This window comes from Carcharodon carcharias, chromosome 12 (assembly GCF_017639515.1).
Source record: "Carcharodon carcharias isolate sCarCar2 chromosome 12, sCarCar2.pri, whole genome shotgun sequence".
Classification (NCBI taxonomy): domain Eukaryota; kingdom Metazoa; phylum Chordata; class Chondrichthyes; order Lamniformes; family Lamnidae; genus Carcharodon; species Carcharodon carcharias.
In genome coordinates this window covers 82,515,088-82,539,585 of record NC_054478.1, presented here as the reverse complement: position 1 = coordinate 82,539,585, position 24,498 = coordinate 82,515,088, and the positions used below count along the sequence as shown (strand labels likewise).

Sequence of the window (24,498 nt, the reverse complement as noted above, 5' to 3'; positions counted from 1 at the left end):
AGCCAACCTAAATATTATGATAATATGATCACTGTCCCTTAAATGTTGTCCTACTGATAGTTGATCCACTTGACCCACTTCATTCCCCAGAACCAGATCCACCTCCATCCTTTTTAGAGAAATGAGTCAGGAACCTGGGCTTCACCAGGGAGCCTTTCATCTTGTTGCAGCTACAACTAGAACCCAGAACCAGGATATGGACACCATAGCCTTTAACTTCTAAGGCATATGAATGTTTCAAAATGTAATCGGTGATATCAAAGATAATTTTTTGTATACTGCTGAATAGGATAGTGGCTGAGACTCTCTACATCAGGAAGAGCACATGCATCATGGTCTGGACAGAATGAATAAGAACAGGAGAACACAAGGCTTCACCTGCATGGCTGGCTTTCCCAGGATCCAAGGTGCCATAAACTGCACCCACATTACTTACACACTTCCTTTGATCGGCCTGACATCTTTCCTAATGGAAGGGGATAGAACTCCCTGAATGCAAAGCTTGTTTGGAACAACAGGCAATACATCATACAACTCTGTGAACAGTTTCCTGGAAACAGTCACTAATCACCTTTGCCACCTTTATTCTAACCAGGTTACAGGATCTATTCCTCTGACACCTTACGTCACATCAACAATTTCCAGTTCCCTGGCCCCAACCGCTTCCTCTTCACCATGGACGTCCAATCCCGCTACACCTCCAACCCCCACCAGGATGGTTTGAAGGCCCTTAGCTTCTTCCTCGAACAGATGCCCGAACAATCCCCATCCACCACTAATCTCCTCCGTCTGGCTGAACTTGTTCTCACACTGAACAATTTCTCCTTCAACTCCTCTCACTTCCTCCAAATAAAAGGTGTGGCTATGGGTACCCGCATGGGCCCCAGCTATGCCTGTCTCTTTATGGGGTATGAGGAACATTCCTTGTTTCAGTCCTACTCCAGCCCCCTTCCACAACTCTTTCTCCAGTACATTGATGACTACTTCGGTGCCGCTTCATGCTCTCGTCGGGACTTGGAAAAATTTATTAATTTTGCTTCCAATCTCCACCCCTCCATCATTTTCACATGATCCATCTCTGACACTTCCCTTCCCTTCCTTGACCTCTCTGTCTCAATCTCTGGTGATAGACTGTCTACCAATATCCATTACAAGCCTACCGACTCCCACAGCTACCTCAACTACAGCTCCTCACACCCTGCTTCCTGCAAGGACTCCATCTCATTCTCTCAGTTCCTTCGCTTCCGTCGCATCTGTTCCGATGATGCTACCTTCAAAAACAGTTCCTCTGACATGTCCTCCTTCTTCCTTAACCAAGGGTTTTCCATCCACGGTAGTTGACAGGGCCCTCAACCGTGTCCGGCCCATCTCCCGCGCATCCGCCCTCTCGCCTTCTCCTCCCTCCCAGAAACATGATAGGGTCCCCCTTGTCCTTACTTATCACCCCACCAGCCTCCGCATTCAAAGGATCATCCTCCGCCATTTCCGCCAACTCCAGCATGATGCCACCCCCAAACACATCTTCCTTTCACCCCCCCGCCATCGGCATTCCGTAGGGATCGTTCCCTCCGGGACACCCTGGTCCACTCCTCCATCACCCCCTACTCCTCAACCCACCTATGGCACCTCCCCATGCCCACGCAAAAGATCTAACACCTGCCTCTTCAATTCCTCTCTCCTCACCGTCCAAGGGCCCAAACACTCCTTTCAAGTGAAGCAGCATTTCACTTGCATTTCCCCCAACTTAGTCTACTGTATTTGTTGCTCCCAATGCGATCTCCTCTACATTGGAGAGACCAAACGTAAACTGGGCGACCTCTTTGCAGAACATCTGCGGTCTGTCCGCAAGAATGACCCAAACCTCCCTGTCGCTTGCTATTTTAACACTCCACCCTGCTCTCTTGCCCACATGTCTGTCCTTGGCCTGCTGCATTGTTCCAGTGAAGCCCAACGCAAACTGGAGGAACAGCACCTCATCTTCCAACTAGGCACTTTACAGCCTTCCGGACTGAATGTTGAATTCAACAACTTTAGGTCTTGAGCTCCATCCCCACCCCCTTTCTGTTTCTTCCCCCTTCCTTTTGTTTTTTTCCAATAATTTATATAGATTTTTCTTTTTCCCACCTATTTCCATTATTTTAAATCTTTTATGCCCCCCCACACCCACTAGAGCTATACCTTGAGTGCCCTACCATCCATTCTTAATTAGCACATTCGTTTAGATAATATCACCAACTTCAACACCTGTGTTCTTTTGTCTGTGACATCTTTTGATGATCTGCCCCTATCACTGCTTGCTTGTCCCTACAACAACACCCCCCTCCACTTCTCTTCCCACCCCCCACCTTAAACCAGCTTATATTTCAACCCTCTCCTTGTAAAGAAAAATCAGTTCTGTTGAAGGGTCATGAGGACTCGAAACGTCAACTCTTTTCTTCTCTGCCGATGCTGCCAGACCTGCTGAGTTTTTCCAGGTAATTCTGTTTTTGCCTCAGGTTACAGACTTGCTACTTGGCAACAAGAAATATTGCTCCCAGACATGGCTTATAATTTCTGTCAGAAACCAGGGCACAGACTCAGAACTGGCCTCCAATGAAAGCCATGCCATCACCAGAAATATCATTGAGTAGACCATTTGCAAACACAAACAATGCTTCCCAATGCACAAACAGTCTTATCATTCTTATAACAGCAGTTCTCATTAACATCATCTGATTGCCTTCCTGCACTCCATCCTCATGGGATTGCCCTCACTTAACTATAAATATGAACACTCATACCAAATCCAGAACAAAACTTTACTCCCAACAACTCAATTCATATCTGTATAATAGTTCATTTGTTGAAACAAGAATCAACCTTGTGCAAACCCTTGGTACATGTCTACTGTGTTTGTTTACATATTCTAGTGATAAAGTGTATGCCTATTAGCTGCAGTTTGGGAGCCAGAGGAGCTTCTATAAAGGACAATTTAATAGCCAGATTGAGCGACCTCAAGCAGCTCTGCACTTTGAGGGCTCAGCTACCACTTGCAGTATCTTGGGATGAGTTAGCGCAATCTGGCCCAGATAGCTGTGTAGCACTGACAAGGGGACTGGCATCTCCAGCTCTGCATGAGAACCAGGGTACAGGAGTGATGTGATTCTTGAAGCTTCTATCAGTGCTGTACTTCAGAAGCAATTTTGTAGAAGCTGTTGGATTTATCACAAGGCACTTCATCATTGTAGGCACCTCTCTGATGATGATGGAGATGATGACTTGCTCCATGTTTGTTAGAATGGTCTCCACCTCTGTGCAAAACCTCGAGATAAGTTGGAACTGGACTCCTCCAAGCTCAGTTATAATGCTTGTGAGGCTTTAAATGGGACTGGAAGATCCACCTACCTAAACTAGAGGGAGGAGTCTTCAGTTCATCTGTCACCATGAAACTAAGTTCCGGGAGAAGAATTCGGCTGAAAAAAGAAAAGAAAGGAAGCAGGCCCTTAGCGAAGAATCACTTTAGACTGGTTCCAGGAGAATGGAGTGCTCACTTAATGGACAGAGTAAAATATAACTGTGGACAGAAATTTTCAGTTGTTTTAAATGTTAAATGGGGAATCTTTTCTGTAGTTTAGAGTATAAGTTGCCTCTTGAAATGGTGTTTAGTCAATGTTGCTTTTAGTTTATGGTGTTACAGTAAAAGTTTTAAAACTTGAAATCCTGTTGTGCAATTCCTTTAAGTTGGTCACTAGAAATTCAAATTTCTTTTTAAAAGTTATCAGTCTCTATGGGGATTGTAAGAAATGAAAGAGAGAGGCAAGGTTTAGGTTTTCTTGGAAGGCAGAGCAGATAAGAGACCAGTGGTTGACTAAAGTAGCTGCAATTTGAGATGTAGTGTGTGTAGGGTGAAATAGAAGTGAGAAAGGAAAAAGAGGGTATGGTGTAAAAGACACTGAGCAGAACTTTCTGCCTTTTGGGCGGGCAGACCCGACCCAATCTCCGGCGGGCGCGGAGCCGATCCCCAACAGCAAAGCGGGCTGTACCTCCATTTTACGTGGGTGGGCCAATTAAGGCCCGCCCAGCATGACGTCCGGCGGGAAGCGCTATGTTCTTCCTGTGCGGGCGGGGGGGAGTCCCTGAAACCAAGAGTGCACTCTTTCGCGCATGCGCATGAAAGAGCGCACATCTCCCTGAGGATTGGACTTTGAAAAATATTAAAAATAGAAAAAAAAATTCCCTTACATGTCCCCCTTCATGTGACAATGTCACATGAGTTGGGACATGTTCATAATTTACAGAATAACTTTATTAAAATTTTTAAAACCCTGCATGAAACCTCATCCTGCCCGTGGATGAGGTTCCATGTTTTTCTCTATTTGCCGCCGGGGCTCCTGGCCTGCCCACCAACCTTAAGGTTGGACGGGCAGGTCATTTAATTGGGTAAATGATCCTGTCAATGGCCTCAATTGGCCATTGACAGGTCGGCGGGCCCACAGCTGATTTTGCTACGCCTCCGCCTTCCTGAAAATTTAAATGGGGCGGGGTGACGTTGGGGGGTTCTGCCCGACGTCATCCCGCATCATTTTATGCGTCGGCGAGCGGGCCCCGCCCCCTGCTCGCCGATGGCAAAATTCTGCCCACCGTAAGAGAACACCTCTACTGATGCCACTCACCATAGCCATGACTCATTTCCTGTTCCTGATGTCCAGCATATCATCCTCAGGTGGAGAGAAAATGCACAGACATGCTTGACCTCCTCCAGTTCCCACTTGCTGCCTCATGATGTGTGTGACCTACCCCTGCAAGAAAGAAGGGAGTGAGCTAGTGACAGCTCATGAGCTGCTTTGGTAATGTGCCTGTTGTGGTCAAATACTACAAATGTTGTGTGCAAGATGTGAGGCGTGGGAAAATGAGAGTTCAATAGTGGTGCTAGTTGGAGGTACAGATGTGTGATTAGGAAGTTGAGGAGATGGAGTCAACTGTGATGCAGTGACCATAGGAGAATGAAAGAAGGTGAGTGGGGGATTGCTGTGCGTAGTGAGCTGCAGTTGTGAGGAAAGATTAATTGAGCTGAGAGTGACAATTCTTACCTTGACAGCTCTACTGAGGTCATTAAACTTATTTCTGCACTGCAATCATATCCTGGAATTTAAACTCCTAGCATTAACCTTGGTAACCATCCCCTCCTTCCCATTTGCAATGAAGATGTTGCCTGGAGGGTTTTTTGCCCCATCTACAGGTTTCCTCCTCCTACCCAACTCCTGGACCAGAGCCTCCAGTGCTACATTGAAGAATTTGGTTACTTTCTTTGGACATTAAGCAGACAGTCTGCACTTTTCAAACATTCCCACTATTTACTACCAGATAATGCATCACCCCTTTAAGAGTTTCTGGCTGCTTTTAAGTGGTGTCAGACGCTTGATTTCAAGACCCCTCACCACCGTACCCACCAAACAGGCACACAGCCAATAAGCAGTGTAGATAATACTGACCGTATGCCTCACACATGATAATGAGGTCCCAGCATAATTTTAGCTTGGCCCCATGCCCACTCGAAGAGACACGTGCAACTGCTGTCCTGGTCCTTGCATGCTTGTTTTTTGGGCATAATATTGTTTCTATGCGATAGCCTTCAGAATTTGAAAAGCCATTTCCTATTGAATATAGAGCTAACATTATTTAAATCTGTAAAGCAAGTATCAATGCAAACTGCCAAAACAACAAAGAAGCCTTTTAAGATAATTCAACTTACAATTGAAAATAGTTTATTTTATATTTTAATGTAATTTGATGCCATTGATTCACCATATCCATAATTGTATGAATTAATATCTTAATCCCTCACCAAAATGTACATTACAAAAAATATAAATTTTTGATAAATGAAGTGTCACACAAACCAACTGCTTTCTAAAGATAAAGAGAAATGAAATATCTTAATCTTATTTGATTTGGTTATCAAAATGAGACAGTTCTCCAATAACTAATCCTGTTTCTAGAGAAAAGCCCCCTGAGTATATTCCAGTTTGAAATGTGTAATACACTTCTAATTTGAATATATTCATGAATATGAGAAAAGAGACTAAATCATGGTTCTATTTCATTTCTATTCACAAGAAGCAATGATTTAGAATATTAAAGCTGATACAATTGTACTTGTAAATAAAAAGGTGTTTGACATTTAGATAAACAATGTTATAAAATATTTTTAATGTTTTAGGGGTGAATAAGAAGAAGGTATATACAAAATTGGTTACAAGATTCATTTAAAATATAGTTGATATGGTGTGTTTTTGATGATGCATGACTCATTCATTGCTCATTATTTTCCTACTGATGGTTGTTTTTTAATCTAACATGATGAAAGCGCACAGTCCTCAGGAACAATGGATCAGTGCCAGGGATTTGCTATTGGCTGGCTGATTTCTTAATATGACCTGACTAATCCACTGTGCCTGCTGAATCCCAGCCCCCACCCCTCCCCCACCCCACGAGATTAAGGTTGTCAGGAGCTTGGTCTCCACAAACTGGTTGAAGGCACGACTTGGAGCATCTTTAATTCAGGAGACCATCTGAAAAGTGCATGGAAAATGACCTTAAATGCAGACTAAAGCTGAACCACTCAGCTTTTAAGTACAGTTTGCAAATGAGTTGCTAAGTGGATGGACTGACTTGGATATTTTATCTGTTGAAAGGATAATACTCCAAATCATATGCTTGTTTATTTTTCAATTTACTTTGTATTTTAAAAGAAAATGAATGACAAGATCTGTTCTAAACTAAGATACTGAAACCTTGACTACTTTAAGTTGCCTTTTAAAAAATCACTTTCATCAGAACACAGTCTAGCTCTCTTCATTGTTATAATTTAAATTATTTAAAATTTATTAGCCTTTGATCTGATTTGATAAAGAAAACCAGTTTGCAGATTTTTAACCTAGAAAGTTATTCATTCAGATTGACCATAAAAATTGCAAAGTACAAACAAAATGCCTTCTAAAGAATATTGGTCAGGTCGAAAACCTTATAAATTCCTAATTCGTGAACCTAAACAAGAGAACCATCAGCAGGATGTTTTGGTAACAGCTCTAGGAATGAGAATGGCACCCCAAAAAGCATCCTCAACTCTCTGGCAACCACTAAAACTGTTTGCTTATTCACAGTTAACTTCACTTGTTCGAAGAGCCACTCTGAAGGAAAATGAACGGATTCCAAAATATGAAAAAGTGCATAATTTTAAGGTAAGAAATTGAAATTAATATAGCTAGCAATGAACACATATGTACATTTTCAAATATATATATTTAAGATGTCGATTTACTTAGATATTTTATTAATAATAATAATAGCCATTGTATGGTAGAATTGTTTATTATGAAACTAAACTCTGCTTAATATCATGGATTTGAGTCAGAATGTTTTTCCAGTGTTGCAGTCTAACAATTATTTAACTGAAGTGTTTCACTCAAACTTTGTTTATATTGTCATGTAGCAGTTAAATTTGCTACATTACTCAAAAGAGGTTTTGCATGCATGCTGTCTGGGGTAATTTGTTCAAACTTCAAACATAGATTTCCTTTGAAGGGTAAATTATAGCATCCACGAAATTAAACAATCAAGGGCATAAACTAAGCAGCTTTCTCCCATTCAGATTTAAAGAACAACACAATTGTAGTGACAGTAAACCCTGCATTCTGCCAGTTCTTTGGAAAGATGCATCAGCTTTATGAAAATAATTTTATATAGTTTTCATTTCTCACTTAAAATTACAGCAAAATTTCTCTCACCTATACAAACATTAGATCTTTTTGATATTCGTTGCAGATAACCTGTCTCGAATCTGAGTTTGGGCTGTCTGCACTGGTACTAACATCTGGCCTACATCATTATTTCTAGTGAAACCTTTCTTTACTAATGAGGTGATTGTGTTGAAAAGTGCAGAGCCAGCTGGAATACATGAAATTACTCTAGCTGGTGAAGTATCCTATTTCTAGTATTCTCTTTTTTGCAACCCTCCTACCGGCTTATAAGTAGAAAATGGTCCCAATATGTGTTTTCATAGCATTATATTCCTTTGCTAATGGAATGGATGTGAGATAATTGTATTATAATTCTATTTTTTTCTGTATATTGGCTTATGGTTGCTGCTAAATTGTACTCTTAGTGAAGGAGTAGTAGAGTAGTTGTGCTTTAATCATTAATTGTTTAAGACTATTTCTGAATATTTATGCATTCAGTTGGAAATATTTAAAGGAGTGATAAATTTCTTGTTGCACTTTCCCAAAAACTGCTTTTTGGCTCTTGTGATTTTGTTGGAACTGCCTTGTTTCCAGTATTCAGTAATCTTGTATTTTGTACTTGGGTTTTTTGATTTGATGAATAAAAATGCATTGTCAGTTTGTTTCCACTTGAGATCCTCAGTCATAATTATTTTGTTTGGATTGTTTAACTTAAATTTCATCAACTGATTCAGTTAACTTGCTAAACTTCATTTGCACATGAAAGAGTTAATGATATCCAAGTACAATTTGGTTGTCATAGCACTTTTCCCCCCAGAGATCAGAGTAAATGCTGCTTTATTTGATAGGGATGTGACACAAAATTAATGCTGGTACTAACATATTTAATATTATTCAGGATTGTGTTTTCTTTCATAATGTACTTAGCATACAACCAAACAGTTAACAGTATATTCCCAATAATCTACTCATATACATCACTACAAAGGAATATCTTGCTTATGTTTTTGAGCAAAAAAAGGTTGCAAATTCCTAAAATTCTGTCATTCTTTTCAATTACATACACCACATCTGAACAGTTTAAGAAAAAGAAACTTCAGTCGTACATATGAGGTTCAGATTGTGTTGTGTTAGTATATTCCAGGTGCTTCCAGCTGTGTGTCTGCTTTAAAAATGATTAGCTAACTTATGCTTTTATTTTGATTTTTCTGGAAAATGGTTCAATTAAAATATCTCATTCTGGCCTTGAGTATCTAAAAATGCTAATACTACAGCTGTAGCATCACTGATAGTTGTCATGGTAACTCACCTCCACTCATTTACAGACGCTGCTCTCATTTAATACATTACATAAGATATATTATTACTAACCATCTCCCCTTGACATTTAATGGCATTACCATCGCCAAATCCCCCACTAATAACATCCTGGGGGTTACCATTGGCCAGAAACTTAACTGGATCAGCCATATAAATACTTTGGCTACAACGCTAATCGGAGGCTGAAAATTCTGCGATGAGTAACTCACCTGCTAATTCCCAAAATCCTGTCCACCATCTACAAGGCACAAGTCAGGAGTGTGAAGAAATGCCCTCCACTTGCCTGGTTGAGTGTAGCTCCAACAAAACTCAAGAAGCTTGACACCATGAAGTGTGATGGACAATTAAACAACTAAACTGAGGAGGAAGCTCCATGGATATCCCTATCCTCAATGATGGGGAGCTCAGCGCATCAGTGCAAAAGACAAGGCTGAAGCATTTGTACCATTTTCAACCAGAAGTGCCAGATGGATCCATCTTGGCCTGCCCCTGAGGTTCCCAACATTACAGATGCCAACCTTCAGCCAATTCGATTCACTCCACATGATATCAAGAAACAACTGAAGGCACTGGATACTGCAAAGGCTATGACCACTGACAACATTCCACAATTGTACTGAAGACTTGTGCTGCAGAACTAGCTACATCCCTAGCAAGGGGCAGAATTTTCCCCCTGTCAGGGGGGAAGTTTAAGAGTGGGCGCATGGAGGCATGCCTCCGATTGGCGCCCCAACCAGGGGCATGCTGCCATTTTATGTGGGTAGCCCAGTTAAGGCCCGCCCAGCATGACGTCCGCAAGGAAGCACTATGTACTCCCTGTGCGGGCGGTGGGGGGGGTGGTGGTGGGATTCCCTGAGCCGAGAGTGTGCTCTTTTGCGCATACACATGAAAGAGTGGACTCATCTCCCTGAGGCTAAGTGCTGCCTCAGGGAGCTCGGCTCTACAGTGAAAAATCTGAAAAATAGGGGAGGAAAAATTCCCTGACATGTCCCTTCATGTGACACTGTCACGTGAGTTGGGACATGTCCATCACTTTTAAATACACTTTAATTACATTTTTTAAAAACCACATGAAACCTCATCCCTCCTGTGGATGAGGTTTCATGCTTTTTCTAATGCCCGCCAGGGTTCTTGGCCTACCCGCCAACCTTAAGGTTGGATGGGCAGATCCACTAATTAGTTTAACAACTTTGTCAATGGCCTCAATTGGCCATTGACAGGTCGACGGGCGCACAGCTGATTCTGCTGAGCCGCTGCCTACCTGCAAATTGAAATGAGGCGTGGTGACGTCGGGAGTTCCACCTGACACCATACCACGTCATTTATGTGTCGGCTAGCAGGCCCCGCCCCCTGCTTGCCGACTGGGAAATCCTGGCCAAGCTGTTTCAGTGCAGCTACAGCACTGACATTTACCCAGCAATGTGGAAAATTGCCCAAGGATGTCCTGTACACAAAAAGCAGGATAAACCCAACTGGTGAATTACCACTCCATCAGTCTATTCTCGACCATTAGCAAAGTGTTGGAAAGAGTTGTTGACAGTGCTATAAAGTGGCACTTACTCAGCAATAACCTGCTCATTGACACTCAGTTTGAGTTCCTCTAAGGCCACTCAGTTCTCTACCTCATTACAGCCTTGGTTCAAACACGGACAAAAGAACTGAACTCAAGAAGTGAAGTGAGAATGGTTGCCCTTGACATCAAGGCAACATTTGACCACGTGTGGCATCAAGGAGCCCTAGCAAAACTGAAGTCAGTGGGGATCAGGGGGAAAACTCTTCACTGGCTGGAGTCATACCTAACACAAAGGAAGATGATTGTGGCTGTTGGAAGTCAATCATCTCAGTCCTGGAACATCGCTGCAGGTGTTCCTCGAGGTAGTGTCCTAGGCCCAACCATCTTCAGCTGCTTAACAAATGACCTTCCCTCCATAATAAGATCAGAAGTAGGGATGTTCGTGGATGATTGGACAATGTTCAGCATCATTCCCAACTTCTCAGACACTGAAGCAGTCCGAGTCCAAATACAGCAAGATCTGGACAATAAGTGTCAGGTAACATCCATGCCACACAAGTACCAGGCAATGACCATCTCCAACAAGAGAGAATATAACCATCACTCCTTGACATTCAAAGGCATTGCTTTCACTGAATCCCCCACTGTCAGCATGCTGGGGGTTACCATTCACCAGAAACTTAACTGGACCTGCTATATAAATACAGTGGCTACAAGAGTAGGTCAGAGGCTGGAGGTTCTGTGGCAAGCAACTCACCTGCTGACTCCCAAAATCCTGTCCATCATTTACAAGGCACAAGTCAGGAGTGTGATGGAATGCTCTCCACTTGCCTAAATGAGTCTAGCTCCAACAACACTCAAGAAACTTGGCACCATCTAGGACAAGTTAGCTGCTTGATTGGCAATCCATTCACCACCTTCAACATTCACCCCCTCCCAATACCAATGCACAGTGGTGGCAATGTATACCACCTACAAAATGCACAGCATCAACTCACCAATGCTCCTTCGACACCACCTTCCAAACTCACAACCTCTACTACCTAGAAGGACAAGGGCAGCAGATGCAAGGGAACACCACTAACTGCAAGTTCCCCTCCAAGTCACACACCATCCTGACTTGGAAATATATCACTGTTCCTTCACTGTCGCTGCGTCAAAATCCTGAACACCCTTCGTAACAGCACTATGGGTGTACCTATACCACACGGACTGCAGCAGTTCAAGATGGCGGCCTGCCACCACCTTCTCAAGGGCAACTAGGGATGGACAACAAATGCTGGCCTAGCCAGAGACGCCTGTGAAATAAATAAAAAATTCTAACAAAGATGCGCACAATAGCTATGCATTTTGTGTTTACTTTTCAATGTTTTTAATTGCTAACTTAAAAATAATTAATCTTGTAAGAAAAATGTGTTGAGAGCAGCTGGGTCTTACACAACCACTTTCAAACTCTACATTTTTAGTGTTGGCTCCTTTAACTCTTCTGTAACCATTATTTTAAGAATTTTTTCTCTTCAGTTTTATTATATTTTAATCAAAGAATTCACTTGAATAATACTTGATGTTGAACTGTTCATTAAAGCTCTAATTGTGTTACGTGACCTTATTTCCCTAATATTGCACTGATATATTGCAGGTTCACACATTCCGAGGACCTCACTGGTGTGAGTACTGTGCCAATTTTATGTGGGGTCTGATTGCTCAGGGCGTGAAATGTGCAGGTACTTTGCTATTCCAAATATATCTCTTTACTTCACATTTTTTCTATTATTTGAAACATCAGAATTGCATGTGGTCTTTCTTTAGTGATTTGTTTTTAAATCTTCGTATACGTTTCACCTTAGATATGTTTGCAATGTATCTAACTTGGTCATATCTGAAAATATTATAGGAGAGATAATTGTCAAAGCTGTAACCAAGTTCCTGAAAAAACATACTTTTATCTGGAATGCTAACATTAAAATGAATGTACTGAGCACATAATTTTTTACTCATAGTTATTACATTTCAAAATGGCCAGCAATAGTTTTATTTAGGGTAGAAACATGATGTTCAAATGTTACATTTGTAATACACCAATAGGTAACTAGCCTTTTGTACCTGATAATGTAGTTAGTGACTCTAATGTGCTCCATAACAATGTAATCTAAAATGTGACGTGAAGAAGTTAGCCATTTATCTCATATGACATTTTACACAGTTCAAGTGACTACACAATATGAATGATATTTATTGGAGGGACACAGCAATATCAGCAACATGCCACAGCAACTTTCATTTAAAACCATTACAGTACTGTCAGCACCATTGTACTGTGAAAGCAAACACCCTCATTTGAAATAACTACTCTTTACTAAAATTATCTGGAAAAATGAAGGTATTAAAATGTATTCAATAGTAACATGTACAGGAACCATGGATTGTGATTTAACTTTGTTCCTAGGGTTTTATATGTGTGGCACTTAATATTCCTATTAAGACCCTTTCCATTTACATAGCAAAGTAACTTGTAGTATTCCTGCGCTACCTGTTTAAGTCTACTGTTTGGAAGATTCCAAGGTGCAAACATACAACCCCTTTAAACATAGTGGTCTAACTGCTATATTGGAATAATTCATTTCATTAGAACATTGGAAGTGAAGAGAAGATCTAATAGAGATGTTCAACATTCTGAATGATTCTGATAAAGTAAACTGGGAAAAAAACTATTCCCTGCTAGTTAATCAACTTGTAACAAAAGGATTTAAATTAAGATAATCACAAAAAGAACCAAAGAGAGGTTAGGGATTTTTTTTTACATAAAAGCTTGTTAAGACATGGGATGTCCTACCAAAAATCAGGACAATGGCCTATTTGTGGAAATATACTTTGTTTGCAAATTTTATTAGGAGTAGATGTAGTTTAATTGTGAACTATTTGGCTGAACAACTTGCTTTGTTCTGCAAATGGTCCGTTAAGACAAAATAAATTTGCAGTCACATGACATAAGTTTAGTTCTGATAATTATTAGTTTCCCAGCCTGAACGCCATAGAGTTTCTTTTTAAGTAGATTTCCTGCCCGGAACCCAACCTGATTGCAGTACAGAGATGCAGCCCAAGGAGCAAGAAGGGTTATTACAGTTACAGATCACAGGAGTCGAGGTGGGATGGTTGGATAGGGAATGGTTGAGAGGGTTGGGATAATTTTGGCGTGGTTGAAGATTGCAGAGGATTGGAGAGTGATCAGGAGTGGAGAGACGTAGGATTGGAGAGACTCGGGGATCAAGGGCCACCCGTCACAGGAATGTTGTTGGACAGAGGAGCTCATGGTAGTGAAGGAGTGTTTACAGGTAAGCTGGTTGGACCTGGATGAAACATCCCTTCTCCTTTTGGCCCACAAGCAGTGCTGTAAATGCATTACCCGATGGATTCTTGTCCCTTTTTACCTACCAGGTTTCCTGAGACCCATCAAGTTTCCATTTTCAACAATGATTAAGGCCAGAATTTTGACGTCATGGGCCCGTCATGCTGACGTGTAAAATGACGTGGTGACGTCGGGTGTGTGTCCCGACGTCATTGCGCACTCACATGATATTTCAGTCGGCAGGCACGTGCTGGAGTCAGCAAAGCGCCTGCTGACAATTAAAAGGCCTATTAAGGTCATTAACAATATAATTAAATGTTATTTTTTGCTGCCTGTCCAGGCAGGCAAAAAGGCCAAGAGACCTTTGCATTTTTAGGAAACCTCATCCACGGGCAGAATGAGGTTTCCAGAAGCTAATAAAAATAAAATAAAAAATTCAAAATTTAATTAGTAACATGTCCCTGCTCATGTGACAGAGTCACATGAGGGGACATGGTTTATGACATTTTAGAAACCTTTATTTTTAATTTTTAAAAATGGTAATTTCCATGAGGCAGATCTGTACCTCAGGTAGATTTTCAAGTGCGCACCTGCTGGGCGGATCCTAATAGGCCTGCCAGCGTGAAATCACGGTCCGGCCGCAATTGCAGGTGGCAGTCGGCTTCCTGACCGCCCTTGCCCGCTGAGGGAAAAATCCTCCCCATAGTATTTATATCATGCTAGTGGTACTAGGAACAATATTATCAACTGCTACAAAGAGTTGTGCTATTGATTTCTAATAATCCCATGCACCTATTTAATATATGATTTGGATAGTGAGGAAGAATAATCCTATTTAATTTTACTGAAGAAGTTAATAGTCTTACAACGTAATATTAAAATTTTACAGAATTCTAGACAATATGTTGTTCGTTATTTTAGGGTTCTATGTTGATGGTTTAATTCAAAGTCATAGAAACACAGGAACAGGCTGTTTGTCCCATCAAGTCTGCATCAGAGTTTTCTTCCATGAATCGCTATATCTAATCCCACTCCTATTCATATCCACACACTATTAAACATTTCTCCTTTTCAACCAATTACTTAATTTATTTTTCAAAGTACTTATGGGGCTAGATTTAGTGGTGCCGACAGGGGACCTGTTTCAGCAGTCACCAGGACCTGGGGCTGCATCTAGTCAGAGGATTGGCAGCTCAGTGGCACCATCAGGAGCAGCGGCCACTGCTGGGGCTGCACCTGGAGAAGGAGGGTACTTTGCTGGCCTTCAGAGCTATGTAAGTGGGGTCTGGAGGTGCAGGGGCCAGTCACATCAGGGGGCCCCACCATGGGCCAAAGTGTGCCCGAACACCTCCCTCAATTCCAGAGCCCATCAGATGGCCAAGTGGAAATTGGCCCAAATCTCCCAAGGTGGCTGCAACCTCAAAATTAAAGCATTTTATTTCTGATATTGACACAAAATTACTGATGTTTATTATAACTATTAAATATCAGAAGTAAGAATGCAACTGTATTCTAACCATGACTACAGACATAGATACAACTCCCTTTTTGATTTGAGCTTTTTGATAAGAGAGTAATTGTAATTTTGTGGTATGACTTAAAAGCGTTTTTCTTATTCTATATTCTTAGATTGTGGTTTGAATGTTCACAAGCAATGCTCCAAGATGGTTCCACATGATTGCAAGCCGGACCTGAAGCATGTGAAAAAAGTCTACAGCTGTGATCTGACAACACTAGTTAAAGCGCATAACACAAAAAGACCAATGGTGGTGGATATGTGCATTCGAGAAATTGAAAATAGAGGTAGGAGCCAGCAGTCAGTCTTAGATGATGGGCAGTCACTGATAATTTCTATACTAACCATTTAAAAAGGGTTTTTTTTAACTATTATAAACATTTTAATTTGCATTTAAAGACCAGTTGCTTCTGATATTATGTTTGATTCTGTACATTCACACCTGTATGCTAAAATATACCTACTAAAACTGACTAAGTGTTCATGGTGGAGTGAATATTCTCTCAGTATTTACTTCAGGCCTAAGTGCACAATGCTTAAAAAGATATGGATCTAGAATTTTGATGACAGCGCTTAAAATGCCAGGCAGCATTCATGCAGGCAGAATGCATGCACATGTTCTGAGCCAGACATGCACTGACCACCATATTGGTATAGGCATTAAAAAGACATCCAGGACCCACATCTGAAACAGACATTAAGCCTTTGTATATGCAAATAAGAGGCCTTATACCTGTTTTGATGCCCCCCCTTTACCAGAACGGCTGCATTCAGGAAAACTGGATCCAGATGTGGTCCAACCAAAAGTCCTTAAAGGGCTGCCACCAGCAAGTTTTTCAGTACCTGAATTTGGGACTGAAAGGTGCAGGACTGCTCCTCCCAACTCAATATTAAAGCTTTTCTACCGCCCATCACTCACATCAGTTCCTGCTCACAGGCTCCCTTTCTTTCCTGTTTGTGGCCTTCCTCCCCCACCATCCCTCCAACACCCCCATCTTCCAGTCACTCCCCCTTCTTCCTGATCACTTATCCCCCTCCTCCAAAACCTACTTAGGGACCACCACTGGCAACACAGTGGCCCAAAATTAAAATAGTCTTTGCTGACCACTGCTTGGGGATGCCCACCAGGTGCCTACATCTCGCTGGTCTGATTTAAATGAGACCTAAACCACGATGTTGGTGTAAATGATTTCAGATCTTAAACATTCGATGAGGATTACCATACTTGATTAATTTAAAATAGAACACTGAAGTATCTGCACAATTTTCATACTTAAGCGTAGGTTTTTTTCTGTACTGAGCATTTATGTAAGTCCATAATGGACTTATATAAATAGAACACAGGTTTGCAAATGTGATTTAATCTCAGAAACCTTTTTGTAATGTTGCATTACATTAAGGGTAATTATATATGACATAATATGAGAATTGTGTGTGAAGAGATAACAGTTTGTATATATGTTCCACATTGCTTTGCAGCAAATGAGAACAACTGTCAGTGTGTTCCTCTTTCAAATGCACTGTCATTTACTCTGCTGCAGGCTCAGGAAAGTCTTATTGTTCCACTGAGGATTATATTGTAGTATGCTAGGAGATTCTCCACAACGCATATGCTTACCCTCCAACATCCTGTGAAGTGCAGACCCAAGTGTGATTAAGAACTTGCTTCAGCTGACAGTCATTAGTCAGAGCAGGATATCATTTCTAAATTTAAGCTTTCGAGAGAGGTTGAACATCTGAGTAAAAATGATTCTGAGGGTATCAGTATTGATATTGCGGGTAACTGCACAAAAAGGAAGAGAAAGAATTTTCACTTATGCAACACCTTTCACAACCATAAGATGGCCCAACACATTCCACAAAAAAGGATGGGATGGATTTTCTCCATAGAAAAGGGAGCCTGAAGTTGGGCTCCTGACTCCTGTCTCCTTTCTCCTAACTCAGCAGATCCATCTCCATGGAAACTAACCTCATATGTACTATTTTTACAGTGGAGCATGATTGAGTCAGGCCTGCCACCTCCATGTCCAGTCAGACCCCCATGCCACCTCCATGCCCCCTCATATCCCATATACCTCCAAGGCCACTCATCCCCCATGCCACTTCCATGTGCCCATACCCCTCATGCCAGCTCCATGGTCACTATTACCTCCATACCACCTCATCTCCCATGTTACTGCCTACCATGTCATACTCTGCATTCCACCTCCATGCCACCTCATACCCCATGCCACTTCATACACCCCATAGTCTCTCACCTAGTATTCACTATAAACAGACCTCTGGAGTCATGTGGAGATGGAAAAAAATAAACTTCCACAATCTGAGAGAGCTCTCACTTCTCCACACCAGATACTGAAAAAAAATCTCCCTTTCATGAAACCCATTCAAAGATTTTCAAGGATTTTAAATCTCCACAAATGAACAATATATTACACAAATAAACAAACTTATATTCACTAACCACATCCAAGACAGCTAATTCTTTAATAGCCTCTAAAAACTCAATCACAATGTGAACTCAGCCATGCTGCTGAGGTAAATGGGTTTTGAGCCTTTAAAACTCAGCCAAGTGTTCGTAATAGGCTCAGTTATAATTACAGCCCTTGGGAAATGTCAATAATGAAGTCTGTTGAAACTGCAGGACCAAATGTTTTTTTTTCTAAGCTACAGCAGCTAGCCTGTCAAACAATGGACTCCAGCAGTGAGTGTTTGCTTTTTTGCGCTAACTGACAGTTGCTGTCTGTTTTTGTCATTTTTAAAATGCCGGGCTTTAGATAACTTCAAATCATGACACTTAAATAGACCTTATCCTCTCTTCAAGAGCGCAAATGCCTCCTCCATAAATTCATGTCTCCCACACTGTTGTTTAAGTCCTTTGGAACAGCCAAAATGGGGTCTGTGTGAACTTAGCACTGATTTCAAATAGCTCTGCTGAGTTCAGGTTTCCCGCTTGTGTGATTCACACCTCACCCCTTTTCACCTGCCGGCAAAAATGGGATCTGCTTCCGCTTCCAGGTCCCACTCACCATTTTTAAAGGCCTCCAGAATCAGCCTGACTCTGCAAAAATCCGGCCAGTGGTTTTGAAGTGTGGTAAACCACAATTTTATAGATAAAATTAATTATGTTATTGTGATATATGTCATATTTTATCAGATACCTTATTTTTGAGCTTGTGTAATAAAAAATATTGAACGAAAGTTTTGTGAAAAATTATTTTGAAAGGTCTGATTGGCTCTGCTTTTTTACTGGTAGATTTTCATCGCAGCTACTGAGTTCTATTTGTTGTAGTCAAATGGATTTTGAACAAAATTGAGCTGGTTTCATGTTTTATTGTTAAATCTTCTCTAGTATTCTGGGTCATGACTTGTTACTTTTGCAATTTTCCTAAGGAAGCGTGTTGCCCAGAGTGTGATGACAAACAGTAAATGCGCACAGTCATTCCATTTTTATATAGTATTAGCTTTTCTGTTACATTGTTCATGCTGAGTTAGAGGATATCTTGTGGTAAGCTATATAACACACAGTATTTTATCAGGCCCATTGTTTTGCAGTGATTGAAAGAAAGAAATTGCATTTATATGGCACTTTTCACAGCCTCAGGATGTCTCAAAGCAAGTATAGCCAACAGCAGCCAATTTGCACGCAGCTAGGTCCCACAGGCTGCTTGGATTCTGTAATAATATAGATATTTGCATGGAAACTAATCTCAGGGGGAGGATCAAGCCACAGGGCCCAAAGTATACTTGCTTGGAAGTGGCATCTTTATCAGTGGCTAGAGCTCAGTATATCAGAACCAGAACATAGACAGCTTGGTTGAACCAGGATAGTGATAAACTGAGGTTAGGCTTTTAGTTTTAAAGCATGTTCAGTGTGGGGGAAAAGGGGAGAGTTAGGAGTACAGCATTCTATGAACTTGGCATGATGTGGTTAGCACCCAAAGAAAGTGACATTTTGGAATTCTGGGTTTGGAGGACAGAATTGTGGGAGGAATGCAGGTATGATATAGAGACAAAGACAGACAATTCGTTAGGAGGGTCGACATGCAGGTTGGTGAGGAGTCCATAGCACATGGAGAAGGACAGAGAGACTGCCTCCAAATGGTAGATCAGAACGAGACCAAAGACCTAAGTATGGAACTTAACCTGAGGAGTGACCAAGAACTTGCAGAGATAACACACTAAAGGGATACTTCAGGCATTTTGGCAAGTTTTTGCAAAAGTAATTTAAAATTGCACTTGCAAGTTTGTCCTTCCCTTTAATTTCCCTTATCAGTGTGGTTAACATCACTAGATCTCACATCATTAGCAACATCTGGTTGTTCAAGCCTTCAAATGCAAACACACTCAAACTCTGTAAAATAATAGGTTTATGCAATCAGCTAGGCTGTTACTACAATTAGGTGCAACTAACATTACTCAAAATTTAACATTTTAATCCCCTATCACAGCACCCCTTACAGGTATTGTAAGTAAATCTAAAATAAAAGTGCCATTAAGACAGTTGCTATCGGGCTTTCAGTGTACGTTGAAATGGAATGTATTGCTCTACCTACCCTTTTTAATATGTAAGATATAGTTACTTTGGAGTCATTATTAACTGTTACTTTATTGCCTGTTTCTTGTCAAAGTCTTATTTCCACCTCCATAACATCGCCGGGCTGCGCCCTTGTCTCAGTTCATCTGCTGCTGAAATCCTCACTAAGTCTTCGTTATCTCTAGACTCAACACGCTCCTGGCTGATCTCCCACATTCTCCCCTACGTACACTCAGCCGCCTGTTTCTTAATTCTCAGATAGGCTCATTCCCCTATCAATCCTATGCTTGCTGACTTACATTGGCTCCCTGTCAAGCATTTTCTTGATTTTAAAATCCTCACCCTTGTTTTGAAATCCCTCCATAGCCTTGCCCCCTCCCTATCTCTGTAATCTCCTCCAGCCCCACAACCCTCCATGATATCTGCGCTCCTCTAATTCTGGCCCCTTGTGCATTCCAATTACAGTTACTCCACAAGTGGTAACCACGCCTTCAATTGCCTCTGTACCTAATTATGAAAAGAGCTCACTACACTTCTCCCCCTCTCTACCTCGCTTTCCTCCTTTAAAGCAGTCCTTTAAACCTGCCTCTTTGACCAAGCTTTTGACCATCTGACCTAATATCTTCTTCTGTGTCTTGTTTTGTTTTATAATGTTCCTGTGAAATGCCTTGGAGCATTTCATTATGTTAAAGGCACCATATAAATGTAAGCTCTTATTTCTGGAGAAACCTTTTTTATTAAAATTTTATGTTTTGTAGGTCTGATGTCTGAAGGTTTATACAGAGTATCAGGGTTTAGTGATCTAATTGAAGATGTCAAATTGGCATTTGACAGAGGTATGTTCTATTTCATTTATAGCATTTTTACACAACTAACCAGTATTCACAACAAGCAGATGTATACTATTATCTTGACTAGTTTCTAGATTTTCACTTTTGAAGACAACTGTATAAACCTAAATATATCAAAGTCTAGTCAGAGGAAGTTAAAGATTTCAAATTTGTCTGCAACAGTTGAAACTGAAAGTTACCTAATATCAGTTCCTTAATTTGGTTACCGTATGAATCCAGGCATGCGGTGAGCTACAACCACAGAAAACCGTAGTAAATCTATTTTTAATTAATGTTAGAAGGACAGATTTTAGCCTTCAAAGAAGTTATGCATTTCTCCTGTAAGACAGTAGTATTAGTTAAGTTCTGCAGTATTTTAATTTATCTGCTCATTAGATAGTATGTGAAAAAGGAGCCCAAAATTATTGTAACCCCACTTTTTTCTCCCAACTGGTATCAGTGATTGCATAATGCTCTACATCTACTGCGACTTTAAGAGTCAGCCAAAGAAGAAGATAATACCCCAGCCTATTCTTTTAGAGGGGACTGAAAAGTCAGATCATTTTATTTTGCTTCAGGCCAGAGGATATTAGCACTTCCAATCAAAAGCAGAAACCCTTATTAAAGCTGCAAAATCTTGTTAGAAGGCCTCTTTCAATACTTAGGTCCCAAACAAAATTTTCTGTTGCACAACAGTTTGTGTTGTATCATAGAATAAAATGCAGCTTAAACACTGCAGATTTTCACCATCTTTCAGAGAGTGAAGAAAGAGTTTATTGCTTTTCTTGCCTGCTTTATGTTACGTAATGTCATATCAGTGACCTTGTGTGTGTTAGTGTTTCCCCAAAACATGTATTTGTAGGATTCTCCTTACCAAAATATGTGTTAGCTTGTCTGGATCTGTATCTCGATGAACCAATTAGGGAACAGGCTCTTTTAGATCTAATATAGTGTAATGAGAAAGGGTTAATTGATGATCTTGTGGTAAAGGGGCTTCTAAGGAAGTGCAATATAATATGTATCAATTTTGTATTGAGCTTGAAAGTGATTTAATTAAGTCTGAAACTATGGTATTAAATCTGAACAAAGTAGACCATGTAGGTATGAGAGACTAATTAAGTAAGCTAGCTTGGATAACTGCATGTAAAGGTATGACAGTAGATATGCAGCTGCAAACATTTAAAGAATTAATTCATAACTTGCAACAATTATAGGAATAAGAGGAATAAAAACCCCATGGGAAAAGTGGTCCATAGTGTCTAATATGAGAGGTTAAGGATAGATCAAATGAGGAGAATTATAATGTTGGCAATAAGTGCACTACGTCTTAGGATTGGAAAGATTTTAGAATTCAGAAAAGGATGGCCAAGAAATTGATAGAGATAAGAGAATGAGAGTAAACTAGCAAGGGACATAAAAACTGTCTACCAAATTTCTATAGGTATGCTAAAAGGAAGCAATTAGCAAAACTAAACATGGGCCCATCAGAGGCAGAGACAAAAGAATGAGAAATAAGGAAATAACAGAGACATTAAACAAACACTTTGTATCTGTCTTCATGATAGCAAACTCAAAAACCACTCCAGAAACAGTAGAGAACCAAGGCCTTAGCAAGAATGAGGTACTTAAATAATAGTAAAGAAATAGCACTGGAGAAATTAATGGGTCTTAAAGTCAATAAATCCCCTGGACATGATGTCCTATATACTAGGATTTTAAAACAGGTAGCTACAGAGATTTGTTTTCGATTTCCAGCATCCACAGTGTTTTGCTTTTAGCTACAGAGATAGTTGATGCGTGGGTTAGATCTTCCAGGATTCCCTAGATCCTACAATAGCTCCCAGGGACTGGAGTTAGCAAGTGCACTATTCAAGAAAGGAGGGAGAAAGAAAATAAGGATACTCCAGTTAGCCTGACAATAGGGACAATGCTAGAATCAATTATTTGGGATATGGCAATAAAACATTTAAAAAATCTTATGGAGCCATAACATCCATGGAGTGGGAATCAGAGTTGGATTGCTGCTCTGCTCCTACTTACTACCCTAAAATGAAGCCACACCTTTCTTGCCTGACCTTCTGATCTGGGGCTGGTGAGAAAGGTGCAGTGCAGGGACGCCTTGTGTCGAGGGCAGCTGAGTCGGAGGAAGCCACACCCTTTTTTACAGCACTAGCTGCCTTAGAGCAAGTAATTTTAAAGGTGCAGCTACTTTGAGAAGCCAAGGAGATGCTAGGTGTATATGGTGAGCAGGTAGAATTGGGTGGATGGTCAGGTTGTCAGTGGGGGGAGGTGGTCAATGGGGAGGTGTGGCCAGTGCGGTGGCCATCAGTGGTCAGGTGGTCAGTGGCAGGGAGTGTCGGGTGGTCAGTGGGGGCAGTTGGGTGGTCAGTGAAGGGGGTGGGCTGTGGGGAGGGCATTCAGGAGGTGGAGAGGGTAGTCGGGGTGGGCGTGGGGTGGGGAGGACAGTCGGGGGGTGGGATTGTAGTCAGAGCGGGGAGGGCATCTGAGGGGGTGGAGGTATAGTCGGGAGGGTGGGGAAGGCAGTCATAGGGGTGGGGTCATAGTCAGGGGGTGAAGAGAGCAGTCAGGGTGGTAGGGGTGTAGTCTGATGGTGGGGAGGGCAGTCGAGGGGTTCCTGTGGAGGATTGGGGGGTGAGGGGGAGTCCTGTGGGGGGGTCGAGGAGTATTTAGGTGGGGGTTAGTTAGGGAGTCCCCTGGGGGGTCAGGATGTAGACAGGGAGAGTGGCAAGGTAGTGAGGGGTCTCATTGGAGGGTCGGGGTAGTCGTGGGGTGGTCGTGGGGTGGGGAGTTCCCAAGGAGGGTTGGGGCGGTGGTAGAGGTCCCATGCGGAGGGGGTATCGGCGGGTGGGTGTCAGTACTATTTTTACCCAGAAGTTAGAAATCATTTTAATGCTTTTAACTTTTTCTGGTTAACTATTACTGCAAGACAGTCAGAACCATCCAAAGTTTACGATTTAAATCACAGTATTGGATGGTTCCCAGTGCAGGGCAATTGCACAACAGAAGTTTGAACTTCGCAGGCAATTGCCATACTTTCCTTACATGGGAACTTCCGGGGTCGGGGGTTCCAGATGCATCTTTGAGGTACCCTCCCAGGTATGACATCCTGGGGAACGAAAGTTATGGGCCATGATTCAGTGGTGTCAACACAGATTTATGAAAGGTAAATCATGTTTGACAAATCTATTAGAATTTTTTGAGGGTGTAACTAGTAGGGTATGTCATATCTTTACAGATATACTCACTTGTGTGTACAACAATGCCATCAATAACAGAGAACTAGTTTAATCCAGTTTTGTCTTGCCTACATACATATACATGGCCTCAGGAGAGCACCATTACACTCCCCCCTCCTTAATGAAAAGCTTACAATATGTTCAACTTCTACACAATCTTTATACACTTCTTCTTTTTCATTTATTCACAAATTAAATTTAACCACTGGTTTCCTATTCCTAAGAGGATACTTCGTTTCCTGACACAAACATTCAGAACTTGGGGAAAGACCTTGGCCCATCTTGGCCTGATCTGAGGAGAAATTTTTCTCCAGCAAAAACTTACTTTCAATTGCATTTTCCACTTCATCAGCCATGTCTGTCTGACTCTGACTTGGATCTGCATCGGTTTCTGGCACAATTTATGTCGGAGTAACTATTGGTATTCTACTTGTATCCCAACCATCTGATTCATCAGACTC

The 24,498-nt window shown here is 41.4% G+C and overlaps 1 protein-coding gene across 1 annotated transcript in view; it reads left to right on the top strand.

The window, feature by feature from the left end:
* LOC121285007 (N-chimaerin) overlaps positions 1-24,498 on the top strand; it is a 292,291-nt gene that overhangs the window by 247,057 nt on the left and 20,736 nt on the right. The window contains exons 8-11 of the mRNA XM_041201077.1: positions 7,143-7,220; positions 12,191-12,275; positions 15,527-15,700; positions 20,709-20,786. Of these exons, the coding sequence (XP_041057011.1) occupies positions 7,143-7,220; positions 12,191-12,275; positions 15,527-15,700; positions 20,709-20,786 (415 nt within the window). The remainder of the gene's footprint in view (positions 1-7,142; positions 7,221-12,190; positions 12,276-15,526; positions 15,701-20,708; positions 20,787-24,498) is intronic.